Source organism: Notolabrus celidotus, chromosome 18 (assembly GCF_009762535.1).
Source record: "Notolabrus celidotus isolate fNotCel1 chromosome 18, fNotCel1.pri, whole genome shotgun sequence".
NCBI classification, from domain to species: Eukaryota; Metazoa; Chordata; class Actinopteri; order Labriformes; family Labridae; genus Notolabrus; species Notolabrus celidotus.
Window position 1 is genome coordinate 7,615,753 of NC_048289.1, and position 18,508 is coordinate 7,634,260.

An 18,508-nucleotide genomic window follows, 5' to 3' on the forward strand; every position below is an offset into this window, starting at 1 on the left:
ATGTGTTGATGACAGATCTTTTTTTTTCATACACGTAATCTGCATTAAGTCAGAATCAGGATTGGCTCTGATCTTTTAATTCAGTGCATCCTGTTTTGGATGCCGATCAGTTTCTGTGTCCTACAAAAACACACACACACACACACACACACACACACACACACACACACACACACACACACACACACACACACACACACACACACACACACACACACACACACACACACACACACACACACACACACACACACACACACACACACACACACACAAAACCATCCAAATCAGCTGACTGTAGCTGCAGGTTTCATAACGTGATACCAAAAACCTCTGGTTAAATGGTGTTGTTTTTTTCTACTGCCGAGACATTTTCTCATGAATATCAATGTTTTAATCTGGGCTCATGCTTCAGAATCACACACACTCAACCAATGTTGACTGCAGTTCCTCCATCATTTATTAAAGACAGTCTCAAACACACCTCCCATGTCACAGTGTCACTCTGATCAAACCCAACGTAAACGGACGAAACAAACAAGCTGCTGATGTGAAAATCAACATAATTAGCCACATGATTATTCTCACAGTGATAAAAAGATGGAGTTAATTTACATTAAGGACACAATTAATCAAAAGATAAGCTCCAGAGGAGTCTAAAGATGTGAGGGGAATCCCTGTATTTTTGGGCTTTAATGAAAATTGGTGCAAAAACTTTACTCTCTTCTCCAGCAGGTTGATGCTGAAGAAGCTGCAAAGGCTGCAACATTATTCTAACAGAATAAATTCACAAAGTGCGTCACTCAAAGTTCTTGTTTCAGCCTCTGGTTTGGACCAGTGACAGGAGTTACAACACTTCCTCTAAGGCAAACAAACTCCATTGACAAAAGGTAATGTTAGCTTGGTTTGGATCTGAACCCAGAATCTGAAACCAGGTTCCTTTGAGAAATGAAGCCAATGAATAAGTGAAGTTAACTTAGCCACTCCTCTATTTATGCAAATTATGTATGGCTAAAGCTGCAACCTGTAGTCTTAAAACATGAAGTCAATTAACGAGTGCAAAACCTGCAGTTCCTGAAGTGTCCACTTGAGGCTAGTGTCCATCATTACAGCAGCGTCAAACATGTTTACAGCCTGCTACATAAAAAGTATTATGTTCTATAGACGGGGTTAATTATTTTGTATTATTATTTTTCTGCGTTGACAGACAGGTATGTGGTAGCTATACGCTGTACAAGAAGGGACAAAGCAGACTCTTTCTGCTCAGGAGACTCAGGTCTTTTGGTTCAGGTCTGAGGTCCTTCTTTGACTCTGAGGTGGCATCAGCCATCTTCTTTGGAGTGGTCTGCTGGGGAAGTAGCATCTCTGCTGCTGACAGGAAGAAGCTGAACAGACTGGTAAAGAAGGCCAGCTCTGTCCTGGGCTGCCTGCTGGACCCTGTGGAGGTGGTGGCTGACAGGAGGATGATAGCAAAGCTATCTTCTCTGATGGACAACACGTCACACCCCCTTCAGGAGACCATAACAACACTAAGTAGCTCGTTCAGTGACAGACTTCTTCACCCGCGGTGTCTCACGGAGAGATACCGCAGGTCTTTTCTTCCTGCAGTGGTCAGACTCTATAACCAACTATATATATATATATATATATGCTTATTTCTTACCTCTTTAATTTTAATTGCTTATAACTTTTTAATAATTGTTACTTTATAGGCTGTTTGCTTTATATATTTCTTTTGCACTTTGTCTACTTTCTTACTGCGACACTTGAATTTCCCTGTTGTGGGAATAGTAAAGGACTATCTCATCTTCACCGCTCTACCTGCTTTTAATCCGACTGAACGTCGAGTCAACATTTTCACTTTGGTGACCACCATTGTTTGGCTTCAAATACGAGACAGCCTCAAGTGGACACTGGAGGAACTGCAGTTTATTGCATTGTTTTTATATTTCAACTTCAGAGGTTGCCACTGAGATTCATCATGTTAAAAAGTTCCTACACAGGTAATGTGTGCAAGTGTTGCTGCAGTGCCAGACCCTGATGTGTTTTTACACTATTTAAGTCTGACACAAACTGATTGGCTGGTATCAACCGAGCACCAATGCTGAAGTGCAAAACACAGGCAGTGTCTCCAGTGACCACAGGTGTCTTCAAAAGCATGGGAGACCTCATCAGAGTCATAGACTGAGTCAGATTAAACATGAAAGTGTCTCTAAGGCGTTACCCATTCATTTCTGAAGAGGTATTTTGAAGCCCAGCGATGGCAGTCGCCATATTAGGCCAAAGAACAGGTGAAGAGGTTAAGCTGAGGCAGACTTTTAACTCCTGGCAAAATATAAAAAGCTTCAAAACCAGAACTGTTGTTTCAGGTTGTATACGTTAAACTTTTATGTTTTAACATGGGTGTTAACAAGGACTCCTGACCTCATGTGGACATTCAAGGAACTGCAGTTTATATCACACTTAGCATTGGTTTCACTTTTTTAAACTGAAGGATGCAACTTGCTTAAAGATGAATGAAACATGTTTGCATCCTGGAACAGAAACAGTTTCAGTCTGTTCAGCTCGTTCCTTTATTCTGATCAGACTGAACGGGGGCGACGTCAATGAGGCTACGTCCATGTTCATACAGACTGTTAATTAAATCAGAGGTCAGACTCCTGTGAGGACTCAGGAGGTTTACATTGTAGTTTTGTTAAAGGAGTCTGGGGAGAGGGATGAAACGTTTCTCCTCTCAGAGAGGACAGAATCTTAAATCAGACACTTTGTGTTTGTCTCTACAGGCTCAGATTGTTCTAACACTTTAACAGACATCTAAATCCAAACACAGCAAGTGTAGCAGGTATTTTACCTCTGGGTAATCTTTAAAGGGATTAATGCACCTAATTAAGTACCTTATTAGAAAGTTAAACATACATGGATTCCCCAGTGATTACAAATCTTAAGAGATGCTGACGGACAATCGGAGGTCAAGAATCATCTGTGAGAGATATTAGTGAGTGAGAAGTGTAACAAAAGAGATCACATCCGAAACAGTCTTCACAACTTCAAAGTGACAGTGACAAAGTTTCTGTAACTACATGACTTCTTTTCAACAGATGTGCAGGTTGACTTCTTTAGAGGGGACTTGGGTCGGCTGCAGCGACTGCAGAATATTCTGAATATTGCAAAATGTGTTGAGAACTTGAAGTTAACCTCGCGCTACATGATGAGGTGACATGAAGTGTTGTGTGCAGGCTCTGATGATGAGCGTTAGAACCAGTCCAAAGTTTCTGCAGCCGTCAGCAGCCAGCATGAATCCACCCGAATGATTTAAATAAAGACCCTTGTTCTGTAGTGAGGGATTGGGATCCAGATCTGGATCAGGTCTGAGTCCTCTCTCGCTCCTTCCAGTGCACACAGTGAGGAGGATGAAGGCTTTCCGTTCATTAAGTTTTGATTCTTCTTCTTCAGTAGAAATTAAACTCCTCTCTGTCGGTGAATCAGTGAAAGTCTCTTCATGAAGTTATACGGTTCCTCCTCTGGGCCTTCCTCAGCAGGTGGACCAGACCCTGAGCCACGAACGGCCACAAGAGGAAGAGGACGACGGTCTGACCCGACATGTCAAACGGCCACCACCGCTCCTCCTGTAGGGAAAAAGACAAAACATACAGAGCACAGTATACTACACTGTTGAATAAACATCAGTCATCACATGTGTGACCGTTCTGATATAACAAAGTGAGAGACTCATACTACTGACGCCATGAACTGTGATTACAAGATAACTGCTGCAGATTACATCTCCACCTGAATTAAAATGCCAGCGTTACCTTTCTTAATCCAATAAAAACAGACAGATCAATCAATCAATCAAACAATCAATCAATCAATCAATCAATCAATCTCAGATGTTTCCTGTTTCAAATGATCAACCGTAGTGACCTTAACAGCCAAGCATCAAAGCTTCGGTCTCGTCATCATGTTGAGGTGTCCACAGCATTTTGACCATGGACTGTAAAATAATGGATGACATGTAAGCTCCCATAAGTGAAGCCAAAGCATTTAGAGCTCCCCCTTCTGACTGGCTGCAGTATAAAGATCACCTCCTCCTTGTAACAGATGGGACATGAGTCAAGGCATAGAATCAGAACACAGGTGTCTCAAACATGGTTTCTGACATCAGATGTTAAACTCTGATTAAAAGCCAATCTGTGAACTTAACTGCCGTCATTTGGGTCAGGAGCTTATAGGAGACGGGTTTTCAGTTTTTATGTCATGTTTCATTAATTTATTTCTGGTGTTAAACTAAACTTCTGCCCAGTAATGACGGAAAAACAAATACGTGTTGTATAAACCAGCGAGAGTATTTACCTGTGCACAAAATGAGTCAAAGCCTCTATGGACGTGACTTAAAATATTAAGAATTCACACAGGATATCAAAACTTGATGCGTCATCAAGTGTCAACAAATATCAGATTGAAATAAACATTTATAACTATTAAAAAACTCTCTTCAAACACAGCTTGTTTTCAGGTTAAGACAGTTTCTCAGGACTGTGGGGGCTTGGCCGCTAACGTTTTGATTATTATGTCAATCAAACTAAACAATGGCAACAGTCACAACAAAACACGGAGCTACACAGAGAGTGGAATCTTCGTCCAAACCAGAAGACAAAAAAAAACTCCAGCTGACTTTCTATCTGATACAGTCTTCTCTGTTAGTCTCTGAGACTGAAGCAAAGGTAAGCTGAAAGTTGTAACACTAAAAACAAAGAGCACACACTGCTCTATTACTAAAGAATTTGAGGGAAGAGCAGGTTCTGTGAGTTTGCAGCTATAAATGACTCATGACTCATCACACAGTCATGTGACTGATGAACTAAACTCGCTAAATCAAACTTTAACAACTTTGTTTCAGAGCACTCAGCCCACATGAGGTGTTACCTGTTCTTGTGAGGCAGCAGCTGCACACTGAAGGCATGGTCTCCACTCTGAACTCTGGGTCTGTGAAACAGATGAAAGCTTCAGTCAGCACTGAGTGCAGATTAAAGACGGAGTCAGACACCACAAGGAGAGGTGGAAGTTATCAGAAACAAATCAGTGAGTTGAGTCCCTCTGACTTAGAAGTCAGAGGGACAGATTCAAGACAGGATTGTGAAACTTTTGTTGATGTTCTGATATCTGAAATGCTTAATTATCAGCTAACATTATTGACACATGAATCAGCAGTAACCCTGCCCTGAAGCAAACAAGCCTGTTTTATCTGTTATACCTTACATTTCTTTCAACCCAACCCTTAAACTGTTAACAAAGGACGACGCTTTGAGCTCACATGTGTAGCAGCGAGCCGCTCCACCACCTCCAGCCGGTCCATCACACTCCTCATGTCCTCTCTGAGCCTCCGTAGGGCCAGGATGATCTGCTGCTGCAGCTGGACGTCATGCAGCCTCTCTGCTGCTGCCTCTGAACCATCTCCTCCTCCTCGTCCAGCACCGCCTCCACCGCCTCCACCACCTCCGCCAGGGGCCCCTCGCCTCGGACTGCCCTGAGGGACACCACCTACAGAACACCGGGGTTAGTGTGAGCACCTTGTGAAATTATTTACAAGTTTCATATTGCTGCAATATAAAGATAATAATTAATGTGGTTATTATACCTGAGGAGATCCCTTCTTTCAATGGATGTGATAAATGTGATTAATGTCTTATACTTTCTGTATCAAAACATCAAAAACTTCATACCTCTTAATCATTAAACATATTGATACAAGTTTATGGATTAATTACCACTAAAAACCGGACTGATGTTGTGCAGTAGATTACATGGCAGCACAATTATTAACTGGTTTATTTAAAATGAACACTCTGGGCTTCTTTGTTCGAGCAGCTTACGTTCTCTCCAGTTGTGATTAGAACCGTCCCGTCCAGCGTCTCGACTCCTCCTGTTGGGTCCTGAACCCTTCCCGTCCTCTGCCCCCTCTCCACCCTGACCGGCTCCGACCTGACGGCCCTCCAGACGGCCCTCCAGCTGCTCACTCTCAAGCGTGGAGGGTTCTGGGGACACGTGGCCGTTGTGGAAACCGTTTGATTTGATGACCGGAGTCTGTGAACAGAAACAATCTCTAAATAATCCAGCTCTATCACTACTGACAGGACTAATAAGCTGTACTGTGTTTGGTGCTCTTTCTTATCTATTAGATTTTCTCTGTATATTGTCGGAGTGTTGGTAAGTTGTACCTTTACATTGCTGAGTTGCTCCACTGAGTCCACAGAGTCACAGAAGATCTCGCTCTCTGAGTCACTGGTCAACACCAAACCCTCCGACACTCCAGAGTCTGCAAGAGCAAGACAAATTCATGCATACAGTAAGTTTAGAGAAAGAATAGTCAAGGGGCGCCATTGACCTAGTGGTCTAAGTGCGTGCCCCGTATACAGAGGCTGTGGCCCTCGCCGCAGGGGTCACAGGTTCGACCGTTTGCTGCATGTCCTCCCCCACTCTCTGCTCCCCTCATTTCCTTTGTCCATTGTCCATTAAAACCAAGCGGCAACCTCCGGCCGCGAGAATTGAAGCCAATGCGGAAGTGTTTAAAACTGCAGTTCCTTGAGTATTCGCTTGAGGCTGGCTCCGGAAGTACCGGAAACCACATACACACCTATTCAAAAAAAGCCGATCTTTACAGCAGAAATAAACATGTTTACAGCCTGGTCCAAAAAATGAGTGTAGTCTGGATAGCTTGGCACACACTGTACAGGGGGTTAATTTTTTCATAATGCGGCAATTTCGAAGATATTAAGATAATGAGTTTTCCATTATGAGAGGCACATCTGACTTGATTTACAGACGGGAACACTGTAGCTGTTGGCGAGGAGGCACAAAGCCCGCCTCTTTACATCACACTAGCTCGACAGTAGTTATGTTGAGTTTAACATTTCCAATATGGCTCCTGCCGATGATTGGCTTCAAAACAGCGCTTCAGAAACAGATGGGAGATGTCAGATACTACGTCCATTATTTATATAGTCTATGCTTAAAATGCACTAAATACAACTTCATACACTCCAAAAATACATTTTAAAAGGGAGCCTTTGTCTAACTAACAGTCAGAAAAAAGTTACATTTCACTTTCATTTATGATGATGATGATGAAAACAAAAGCTAAAGTACGAGGCAGGGGAAACATTTCATGTTTGCTCTGAGGGGGAAATACTTCACACATCATACAGTGAACAGTGAAGAAACGACTTAGGGTTTCATGTTTGTTATAAAAGAGTACATATAGTCAACATGAAAAGCGTACTATGCACGGGGAAAAAAAAGGACCGCATCTAAAATAATTCAGATTTATAAACCTGTTCTACAAACGCACCCACATGGATCAGGTTTGTATTGTCCCTCTATATGACCACAATGTATGATTAGTGTTCAATGCACGGCACCTCATGAATTAAAGCATACTAATGAGCTAGTGGAAAAGGTCTCTATCTTACCATTGGTGATGTTGATGGCAGTGACCTCTATGACCTCAGACAGGTTGAACTCCAGATCTGGATCTGCATCCTCTGGAGGAGAAGAGTCTTCTTTAGAAGCAGCCTGCTCTTCTTCCTCCTCCTTCACATGTTCTGGTCCGCTAGCGTCATCACTGCCTTTGAGATCTACAAGAGGAGGACAAAGATGACAAAGCATTCATCTATCAGGGAAAGAACTGATCAATCAGCAGAGAAGAAGTCAATGAGTGCTGGTTTGAGTCTCAGGGTCACTGACCTTCTGTGAGTGTGAGAAGAGATTCTGGAGGCCGTGGCATGTCATCTATCACCAGGTAGAGAGGCTCGAAGTGGTGGAAGAGTGAGGCTGTCTTCTCATTCATGGGCATGGTGTTGATGACCTGCAGAGTCAGTGGAAACATATATTGATCTTTAGACTGCCAATTACAGCTTCCTGTTCATGTGACAGTTTAGAGGGCTGCTGAGAGACTTTTTCTCCTCCTCAATATGAAAATGAGATTTCTGGTTTTTCTTTTCTTTTTTTTTTACACATTCCAGGGTCTAGTTGATTAACAGGTTCAAAAAGTTCTGGTATATCCAAAGGTCATCATGTGTTTGGAATTGCACCAGCAAAACAGGCTGAAACAGCTGCATCACAATCTGTCAGCAAGTTTTCTAGATCAAAGTGTATCCACTCAGAGTCATTATTTCAGAATTTTAGTCCGTCAACATCAAACAAAACAATCCCTGAGAACATAAAAGGTTTCTTAAGATACAGCTGTTCTCAATTCTTTCAATATTGTAACCTTGTGATATACGGGAACTGCTGCACTACAGTTCGGGCCTGAGGGACAAACCAAGGAATGACCCTCTTCTTTCATGACCACATATTCAGAGGCTCCAATATATCCCATCACACACCAAACTTCAGACATGCATCAGGCCTGGCAAAAAATTTGAAAGTGTATGGATCTCATGCGCCCCCTGAAATATTTAAAATTCCGCCCCTCCACTGGGTCTCACCTGCATGGTTGAAAATCATGAGGGATACGGCCTCCCAAAAAAATAATCTCTTTTCGTCATGGGGAAATCCCGACAGGAAGTCCAGGATTTTGATTTGACTATTTTGTCATTTTTTAAGAGCAATCTTGAACAAACTTGTCATAGGGGTTTCGCCTTATCAGCTCTAAAGTCACTCAGTGTATTATGGACACTTTAAGGATCCAAATTAGTCAAAGGATGTTGCGTACGTCAAAGGCTGTGTCCCTGGCAGCTTATCAAATATGTCTTGTTGTGAAAGAGGAAGGTGTTGTAAATCCTTCATACAGTGTTTGATCTGTTTTATATTTCGTATGCATGATCAATGTCCATCCCTGAGCAAAACTATATGCCCATTTAAAAAAAAAGAAATCATAGCGCCTGATTCAAAACCGGTCCTCACCAAAACATTATCATAGTGAAAGTTAAAAACACAAACAAACATGGCTGCTGTTAGTACTCACAACTGTCATGCTGGCATTATCCAGTTGTACTGGTGACACGAGATCAGGAGAAAAGTTATAACACATATAATTCTGTCACAGCTCTACAGTTTATTTAAACGTGTTCAGTGTAGATGTTCTTAATTCCTCCAGTGTTGACAGTCAGTGAAGGCATCAGGAGAGGTGTAGAGTGTGCGAGTGGGAGAGAGGAGAGACAAGAGAAGTTTTTCATTCATTCAAACTTTGATTGTTGCTTTGTTGGTTGGCGTGATCACGGCCGACAGTGACCGGTTATTAAAGATCAACGTGTTCACGAATCGGCTCATCATCACTACAGAGAGGGGCAGTCAGTAGAGTCAGGGAAAGCAGAGGCAGGGGACGGGGAGTGCACACTGGGGAAATGTACGCGCAGGAGGCAGGCAGAACGGCTGGACGGGATTTGATTGGTTTAAAATTTTGGGACCCAAAAACGGTGATTGGTTGGTGTTTTCCCAGGTTTACTCCGGCTGTAGAGAGCAGCTTTTTTTCACTCTTTTTTAAGAACACATTATGTATTGATTGCCATCGGGACATAAAGATCATTTTAACCAGTATGACAAAAAGTGTATCTAAATCTGATTACCAACCCCAGCTTTAACTAAATTAAAACAGTGTTCGAACAGTACCCTGTCTTAAAGTCTATGATTTTAAATAGGTACATTGGTTTGTTTTACTGGTAAATTACTTGTAAAATAGTCTGAATAATCTAAATGAAAGAATCGTGATAACATCGTGATCGTGATTTTGCAAAAAAAAATTTGTGATACGATTTATTTTTCATATCGCAAACCCCTAGAAAACAGGAAGTTGTTGTAAATCCTTCATACAGTGTTTGATTTGTTTCAAATTTCGTATGCATGATCAATGTCTATCCCTGAGCAAAACTATATGCCCATTTATAAAAAAAAAATCATAGCGCCACCCTGTGGGGATACATGGTACTAACTTTTACATACTATATCCATTCTGCTCTGTATTTCACAGGTTAATGAAGGTCCCAGCCTGAGCGAGCGAGCGAACAAACAAACAAACATTGGTCAATGTCAGAGAACCACCTATTGGAAGCAACCAGTATCAACTTCCATCTAGAATAAGTCTTCAACTTTAACTTATGATCAATGCACTGTCATGAACAATCTCACAGATAAGCACTGGGTCAGGGTCAGTGCTGCAATGTTCTATGTGCATAAAAATCACACATTCGCTGACAGTCTCCGCCTGAACAGATCTGCTGCTCAGTAAGAACTGATGCCATCGGCACACCTTGTGACATACACTAACGCACAGAAAGTTGCTAGGGCCCTTTGATCGTCACCTGCAGCTTTAACTGTTTATGCTGTTGTGATTTTGGGGTTCTAAATGGATGGTTTGAAGTATTTTAGTACCCCTCAGTAACGTAAAATCTGACAGACTGAGGCAGTGGTAGACCAGCAGCTCCTGTGTTCAAACTGAGTCTGGTGGTTCTGAAAAGAGTGATTTAACAGCTTTAAACAATGTTATAGTTTAACAAAAGGTCTCTCTCTCTGTAGGGATCCTTTTCTGAATCACCAGACTTACTTTCCCAATTTAAGGCGTGCCCTTTTGGTCTGAGAGCCAAGACAAAAACAAGGATCTAAATTAAACATAGTTTAATATCACCTTTAATAATGAATAAATCTGTCATGTACCTCCTGTGCTACTTTCTTCATCTCGTCCACGTATGCTGCCATGGCGCTCTCAGTGCTCATCCCTCCCAGGCTGCTCCAGGCATCCCTGACACAGAATCAGTGAAACATTTAAAATAAAAATCAACCATTACACAACACCCAATCACTCTGTGCTCATATTGACTGAATATTTTAGTGTCCAGGACGAGGAGAATTTTACAGTGTCGCAAAAATATGACTTGTTTTACTAATTTTAAACCATGGCAAGATTTTTAAGTAGACATATTCAGATTCTTTACTTTTCATTATTGTATTAAGTTATAACAAAAAAAAAGACATCAGAAAATCAGTTCCCATTTCTGGTGCACTGATGACTAGAACCCAATGACTACACCTTTTTCTTTAAATACATTGTGCTCAGGTTCATTTAACTTCTCTTCAGATACGGCCGAGTAAAGGCCGGGCACCTCAGACCACTTAATGATATATCATGATGTGTGATTCCACTGCAGCAGATACAAGATGAACGTCTTTACATTAAAAGAGAAACAGTCCGAGTTTGTATAATGTACAGAAGTATCATCATTATATTTATATCTGCCCTCAAATCTGCCGGATCAACATTACTGTGTGTTTAACAAAAGAGAAAGTGCGTCCCCCACTCTTTATTTGAATATCTCTGAGGCTGGATGGCCATCACTGTTTATGAACATGCATTGCACATGCACTAAGGGGTCTGTTCAAATGGCTTGAGTTTGTGGTGTTTTAGTAGAGACAAGAATCATGGCTTAATCTGTCACCCCAACTTTACCTGGACCTTTTTCCTGCCATGCCTGTAATAACATTTCCACATGAAGTCAGGTGAGCCGATATGATATTGCAGCAGGTAAGTTAGGAAAATTAACAAGAGAGATAACATTTATCCATATTAGCCACTGGTGCACGATCGGTGTGATCATCATGCTCATATTGAAGCTGCTTCAGAATCTTTCCGGCTCACCCGTATGTTTTTTTCTATTCGTCTGTTGATGCCTTCACGTTTACACGTACAGGGAAAAGGATCTTAGCAATGTATTGAAATGCGTCTTAACATTCAAAGGAAATAAAACTCACAGTATAAACTGCATGGATAATGTTATACAGTTGCGCACACACACACACACAGACCATTTGTAGCGTCCCACAGGGTCCCAGAAGCCGGGTCGAGCCACTGTGCAGGGTCCACACACCGCCTGCTTGTACAGACTGTAGAAACGCAGCATCACCTCATAGGACGGCCGGTAGGACCCTGCAGGATGACACACACCATTATTTATCTCATTCACTTCTTAGTTTACTCTTTACTTGAACACAGATCTAAAGAGGAGGGGCCAGCAGGTATGTGGTGGAGCAGATCCAGGTTACTTAGGAAAACACTAAAATAACATAGATAATAATTATCAATATTGGTATATAAAAAATCTACCATTCTATTCTATCTATTCTTTCTGCAGCTCAAAGTATTTCTTTTGCCAGCTATCAAAAGTAATGAACCATGACAGTTTTTGTTATGTGTTATATAACAGAAAGAAAAGAAGCGTGGATGACACGTTCATTCCATTATAATCAAAATCTTGCTATACTTTAAACATTTCACAAAATGTTTCGTATGGGAGAAAACCTTTTAGCCTTCTTAGAGGTAAATAGCCCCTGCTGTAATAGAATATAATATCTTTATTGTCATTGTAACATGTACAACGAAATTACATGCAATCCTAATTCTGTGCAGAAGAGAAAGAAAGCACTATGTGCGCAGCCATGTTCACTAACATTGTCTGGGAAATAAATCAGTCAAAGTATGTCCTCTCAGAGTGCTCGTTATCGCTGCTGACAGACAGATATTCCTGAAAGATGACTGACATAGTAACGCTGGCAGAACAGGTTAGTGAGCACAACAGGTGAGTTTCTCTGTATGCTTTAGAGACATCACATTGGATCTGAATTAAACATTGAAGGAATCAAAGTCTCACAAAGACTTTCAGCTGCTCCCAGCAACTCTCGTGTACTACAGCCTAGAACGACTGTTTTCGTCAGAGGAATTTGAGGTCTTTGAAGGGAGCACTGTTAAGTTCCTTACTGTTAAACAAGCTCTGTCTCTGCAGGGATATTTTCAGTTACGTTTTATGGTAAAGAGAAAAACAATCAGACCTTGACAGCTCAGTTCTAACTGCTGATGAAGCAAACTGCTCAAAATTAGACCAAAGTCTAAAAAACTGAAAAGCCTTTAAGGTAGGGGTGTGTGAAAGTATGATATTAGCTCAGGAAGGATTAGAGCATGTCCCCTGCCTGAGGGACTTTGAATAGAGGCCAACACCAGACATGCTGAACAAGGTACTCAAAGCTTTCCGGCTGACTACAGATTGAACCTGTGAGCAGGTGCAGACCCTCAGGGCTTCATGTGTAGCTGTTTACTACAGAAAAACTATGACGGTATTTGTGCAGGAATTGTGAGGGAATTCCTTGAAGGTGGGACTCTGACAACAAGACGTAATATCCAAACAGAATGATCTTGTATTGGTAGTCTCCACCAATTCCCCTCTGGGGACACTTTTACTATAGAATATACTGAAAGGGTTGATTTTGTCTGTCTCTCCAGGGAAGACTCTGGTTTATTTGGATCTGTATCGCTGTCTTTGTCTGCTGGACGAATAAACCTTCGCTTTCACACCTTTCTTGAGAATATCATTAGATAACCACTTAAATTATGTCGCTTTAAATTTTACTAGACAGTTAAATCAATGTAGGGAAGTAAAGGACAGTTACTATTAGTATAAACAGTTACATGCTGAGTACTGCATCAGAGTGCACTAAAGAGTGTTGTTGTTGTTTACCTTTTCAAACCATGTTTATAACCTTGTTTATAACCATGTTTATAACCATGTTTATAACCATGTTATATTTTGAATTAAGCAACAATAGAAGTTTTACCAAACATCCTCAGGTGGACTCAGTACTAGTTGGCTTACTTGCACTAAGTTTAAATCTGTTCAAAGTATTTCGGTTCACTTGGTCTATTATTCTGTTTTCATTTGGGACTACATTTTTCAAACAGCAGTTTATTTTCTTTTTTTCTGGTCAGTAACATGAGAAATCAGACCTAAAAATAAACATGGAAAAGAATGGTGAGGAAATCAAGATTGTAATTCTGCCTTTAAAAAGTCTTCATTAGAATTTGTACCATATCGCCCACCCCTACATTAAGGCTATAATTAGATCCCACTCTTTCTAAGAAGTTTGGTTGTGATGCCCAGCATGAACCACAGCTGTACTAACAGGTCGACTGCCCTGTGGCTTCTGAATAACACAGTTCAGACCAACAATAACAGAGACACAGTTTCTACAGCCAACCAAACACAAACTGTGCATCACATGGGGTATGAGCTAATGTGCTGTACCACTTTTGGGGAGGTTGTGGATGACGTCCACTGCAGCCTGGAAGCGTCTCTGGTGATCAACCACAGGCTCTGCCATCGCGGGGACCGGCATGACACTGACTTGTTGAATCTTGTTAAGGGGACGAGTGCAGGAGACGCTGAAATGAGGAAACACAAAGAGAAACAAAGGAAGTCAGGAGAGGGAAGTCAACACTAAAAACCATTCAAGGGAATCATGAGTGTCAAACTCTTAATTACTTACTGATCAACATCTTTATGTAAAGAGGACAAAAATAACTTCATACCTTAACTACTGAAAAACAATCTACTTTATTTGATTCCCCATCAAGCTAAATTAAAACACCTCGTATTCACATGTTCCTTTATCCTTTTTAATGTAATAATAAGGGGGAGAGAAGACCAATTACTGCCTCAGCTGCTCCCTCTCTGACTCTGAAGGATTTATAAATCACTCAAATCATGTGACTGTTCCATCGCTGCCTGGAGTCAGACTGAAGGGAACAAACGGATTCCATAGATGAACTCCAAAACCTGCTATGGCTGCCTAAATGTGTCTCTTTGACCACAATGGGCTGAGCTGTTTTAAGTTTTTAGACAAAGAGGATGAACACCTCATCAATCCTTTACAGGAGAGAACACTGTCAGCTTCTGTCACAGTTAAGACACCACATCTGACACTAAACATTAAACTTGTAGGCACTGAGGAAGTAGACACAAATGTACTAAGATACGTTTTTTAAATAGACCAAATCCCACACACGGGACAATAAAAAATACATGAGACATGAAATTTAAAACCCACAGTCTGATTCACAAAAAAGACTACACCTGCTTTGGACTGCACCACAAACTGCGCTGCACAACAAACAGCATCTCTGTACACCAATGCTGTTTGCAATTACATGAGACATAATGCATTCATCTATTATATTACACCTTTACATTAAGTCTGTTCATGTTAATTTCAGATTAATGTTGTTGTTACAGTCAGGAGTTAAATCAGGTGGCGGTCCGTGGCTCAACCCCGGACTCACTTTTTAACATGTGTGCAGATTGTCTGGAGCCGTTATGAACAACATGTTACGTTATTTGAACGAGCCGCTGTTGCTGACTCAATTCAGGGAGGAAGGTTTCTTTTATAAATTATGAAGTCTGTATCACATCTGTTGTTAACCAACTTCACAATACAGTTGTAAGAGATCATCATCTGTATGTGGACAGATTTGAGCCAAATCAGGATGAGAGCGCGCCGCACAGCTCTGTGCAGCAGGGAGTGGTGATGCTGACAGCTCATCTCCACAATCAGACACAAAGCAAGAGCAGACTGCACAGAGCTGCAGGACCTTATTGTTGTGTTTGCACCTGAATATCATAAGTACACGTTACTTTGTGAACTAGACCATGAGATGGAGCAGATAGCAGGGGCAAATTAAGTGTTGTTTCATTTAATATGCCTAAATAATGCTGCACTCCTCAGGACTGGGAGAGAGAAAGAAAACATGCATATGGACTGAAGTGCAATATAATAACTATGATGTGTACTGTTTTGTATCATTCTCTGGTTCCCCTGTTTGAATTAGTATTGTTACTACAAACCTCACTGTAAGGGCTGCAGTCCCAGTTTAAGTACTCAAAAGTAATGATAACCTAAAGCCGGTTTTTAAGGTAAGAGATCAGTTGTATTTGTTCCATGAGAGAATAATGTCCAGTTAACTATTTAGCAGTCTCCTACTGTCGTCTCTGAGCCAGTAGTATTTTCACAATCTGCTCCTCTTTCAGGGCAGATATTCAGTGACTATGTGCAAATACCACTGGCCTATTTCTTTGGACAAACTATGTGTGCACAACCAGAGGCATATCCATACTGTTGAGAGTCTGGGATGGCCCATAATGGGGACCCTGTACTCACAGCAGTGAGCAACGCGAACATAGTTCCCGTGCTGGAACCAACTCGGCACCAGTTTGTTTTTCCACCCGCTCAAGCCCGTGAAGAGCCATGTCATGACGTTACTTCTACGTGACTGCTTTTTCAAGCAGCGCTAGTGTGAACTTTCCCTCACAATAACAACGATGGCGGACACCGTAGCATGCTTGCTGGTGTTTCCTCGCCCGACCACTGCTTAGCCGTGGAATCCATTAGCTTGTCTTTGTTATTTTTTGGCTGCAGGAGAATACAGGAAACTTGTTTGGTTCGTCTTTTTGGTCACGGCAGCTTCCTGCAAATCCAATCGCCCTTCGGGGTCAAATAAAGTTGATTTGAGTAATTTTTCTATAATATTAAGAATTAAAAAAAGAAAATGTGCTACATTTCAAGTTACTAGCAACTAAACTACTTGGCCAATCAGCTCTCAAAGGGGGTCTATGTCTCACCCCCCTGCCCCCCTCTTTGGACGCGCCCCTGTACACAACTAGTTAAGCCTGTTATAGTTGAATACTGAGCATTTCTCCCAAACTGCTCTAAAAAATGAAGAATTGCAGCACTTATGAAGAGTATACCACCTCCACCAGGTAACATTAGAACATTTAGGATGAATCACAAGTCTAATAACAACGTAATCATAAAAAAGAGACTTTGATACCATTTCAATGTCCACCCTGTGTTATAAATAGAGGGTGATTATTGGTATGTAGTTGTATACACCGCCTGTGTTGCGTAATCACTACGTTTACTGACTATTTAAAGACACTTTAGGGTTAAAAACAACTCTCACATAAACTACCAGTGCCCTCAGTTACATCACAAACCTCGGATCATGTTCATGCAGAGAAACACATTGTAGTTTAATTCAAACTAAGTCGGCAGAGCCAGTAAGCTAACTTAGCTCACCAAGTTATGAACTCCAATGTGAGTTAGCTTAGCAGCAGTTAGCTTAGCTTGGTAACTTACCTCACTGACACCTGACATCACAAGTTTAAACTACCAGATTATCTCAGAGATCACAGAAACACACTGCTGCAAATGAGTATTATGGTGTGGATTAACGCTGTGTGTATTCTCACCGTGAAGTTGATTCGTTAGACTGCCCCTGCACCTACCTGGGCTGGGACCAGCTGGGACTGCCCTGTCGTCTCCGGACCATACAGGCGACTTCCGCGTCAGATCACGTGACACATGCTGCGCTGGCGTGGGCATTTAAAGTGACACACCCTGAAATAAAACATCATTCAGCTAGAGTAATAACAATGCCGGATTCCCCTCTCAATTAGCTACTGAAAACACATTTTATCAAATAACTGTCACACAGTTTTGATTCAAACGGCTTCAGTCTGCCAATATCTACATTATATACAGCAGTCCATGCTGTTGTGTTATATGTCTGTATATTTGAAAGGCCTATATTAAAGTTTATTGGTTGTCAGATTTAGATACACTTTTTGTTATACTGGTTAAAATGATGATTCTGTTCCGATGGCAATTAATACATGATGTGTTGTTAAAAAAGAGCCAAAAAAGCTGCTATGTACAGCCGGAACAAACCTGGGAAAACACCAACCAATCCCTGCCATCAGGAGCCAAATTATGAAACCAATCAAATCCTGTCCTGCTGTTCTGCCCGCCTCCTGCGCGTACATTTCATGTTTGTTTGTGTTTTTAACTTTCACTATGATAAGGTTTTGGTGTTCTCTTACCGCTGAGTGAGACATGAGTTTACGTAGTGCAAAACACAAACGATGTGCTGAGGACCGGTTTTGAGTCAGTCACGATCATATGGTCGCGAATCAGCGGCGCTCGTGCATGTGAGCTAGGGCGTCGTTTTGGAGGAGCTCCGGGGTGGGGGCTCATTGGTCAACAGAGCTGTCAATTAATCATCCTTATAAAATTAAATCACAAATTCAAACTTAACTTGTGAGAAACATGAAAACTGTGACATACATCAGCATGATAAGAACTAACTATAATGACAGAAGCCATGTTTGAAAAACATTTACTTGACGTATATTTCGGGTTTCCAGTTTGGCCTATATGTTCCATCTGTTAACATGGAGGAGACACCTGTATCTATTATACTGAACATGTATACTGCAGCTAGTCAGCAGGGGGAGCTCTAAATATTCTGGCTGTACAGTCAGTGAACACTTATGGCGTCCATTGTAATATACAGGCTGTGGACCGACTAGATGACTGACAGCCAGGGAAGAAATTGCAGAGAGTTCCTCACAGGAGCTTTAACTAAATTGAAAAAAAATAAAACAACAACACACATGAATTAAAGTGAGTGTTCATTTAAACCCATACATTATACATTACAAGAAAGCTTCAAATCGGGCATTTATGATCAGATTAATTACATATTGTTGAATGCCGAGAATTAAGATATGCCAATGTGTTGCACCTTTTAACACATATATTAACATGAGCTTTTAAAAATCTTTTGGGAGGGGGCCCAACATAAAAAAAATAAAAGCAAGTACACATCCCTCATAATATAACAAATTGTTCCTGG

At 41.3% G+C, this 18,508-nt stretch overlaps 1 protein-coding gene across 2 annotated transcripts; it reads right to left on the reverse strand.

The window, feature by feature from the left end:
• Positions 1-437: 437 nt before the first annotated feature.
• acbd4 (acyl-CoA binding domain containing 4) lies at positions 438-17,220 on the reverse strand. Of its 2 annotated transcripts, none has more exons than XM_034708183.1 (11): positions 17,100-17,220; positions 14,064-14,200; positions 11,797-11,917; positions 10,651-10,735; positions 7,744-7,864; positions 7,470-7,634; positions 6,219-6,316; positions 5,874-6,084; positions 5,315-5,541; positions 4,927-4,986; positions 438-3,626 (listed from the first exon to the last, which is right to left on the reverse strand). In XM_034708183.1, the coding sequence occupies exons 1-11, from the start codon at positions 17,141-17,143 to the stop codon at positions 3,498-3,500; spliced, it is 1,398 nt and encodes a 465-aa protein (XP_034564074.1). In that variant the 5' UTR covers positions 17,144-17,220; the 3' UTR covers positions 438-3,497. The 2 variants fall into 2 exon arrangements, with proteins under 2 accessions (XP_034564074.1, XP_034564075.1); XM_034708184.1 differs by having other exon boundaries at positions 1,912-3,626; positions 17,064-17,169.
• Positions 17,221-18,508: the final 1,288 nt, after the last annotated feature.

Excerpts from the sequence above, each read along its gene's own strand:
- acbd4 (XM_034708183.1), bottom strand. The coding sequence starts at position 17,143 with ATGGTCCGGAGACGACAGGGCAGTCCCAGCTGGTCCCAGCCCAG. Across the intron at positions 7,635-7,743 it reads TCTTCTCACACTCACAGAAG|ATCTCAAAGGCAGTGATGAC; the intron begins GTCAGTGACCCT and ends CTCCTCTTGTAG. Across the intron at positions 4,987-5,314 it reads AGCGGCTCGCTGCTACACAT|ACCCAGAGTTCAGAGTGGAG; the intron begins GTGAGCTCAAAG and ends TCTGTTTCACAG.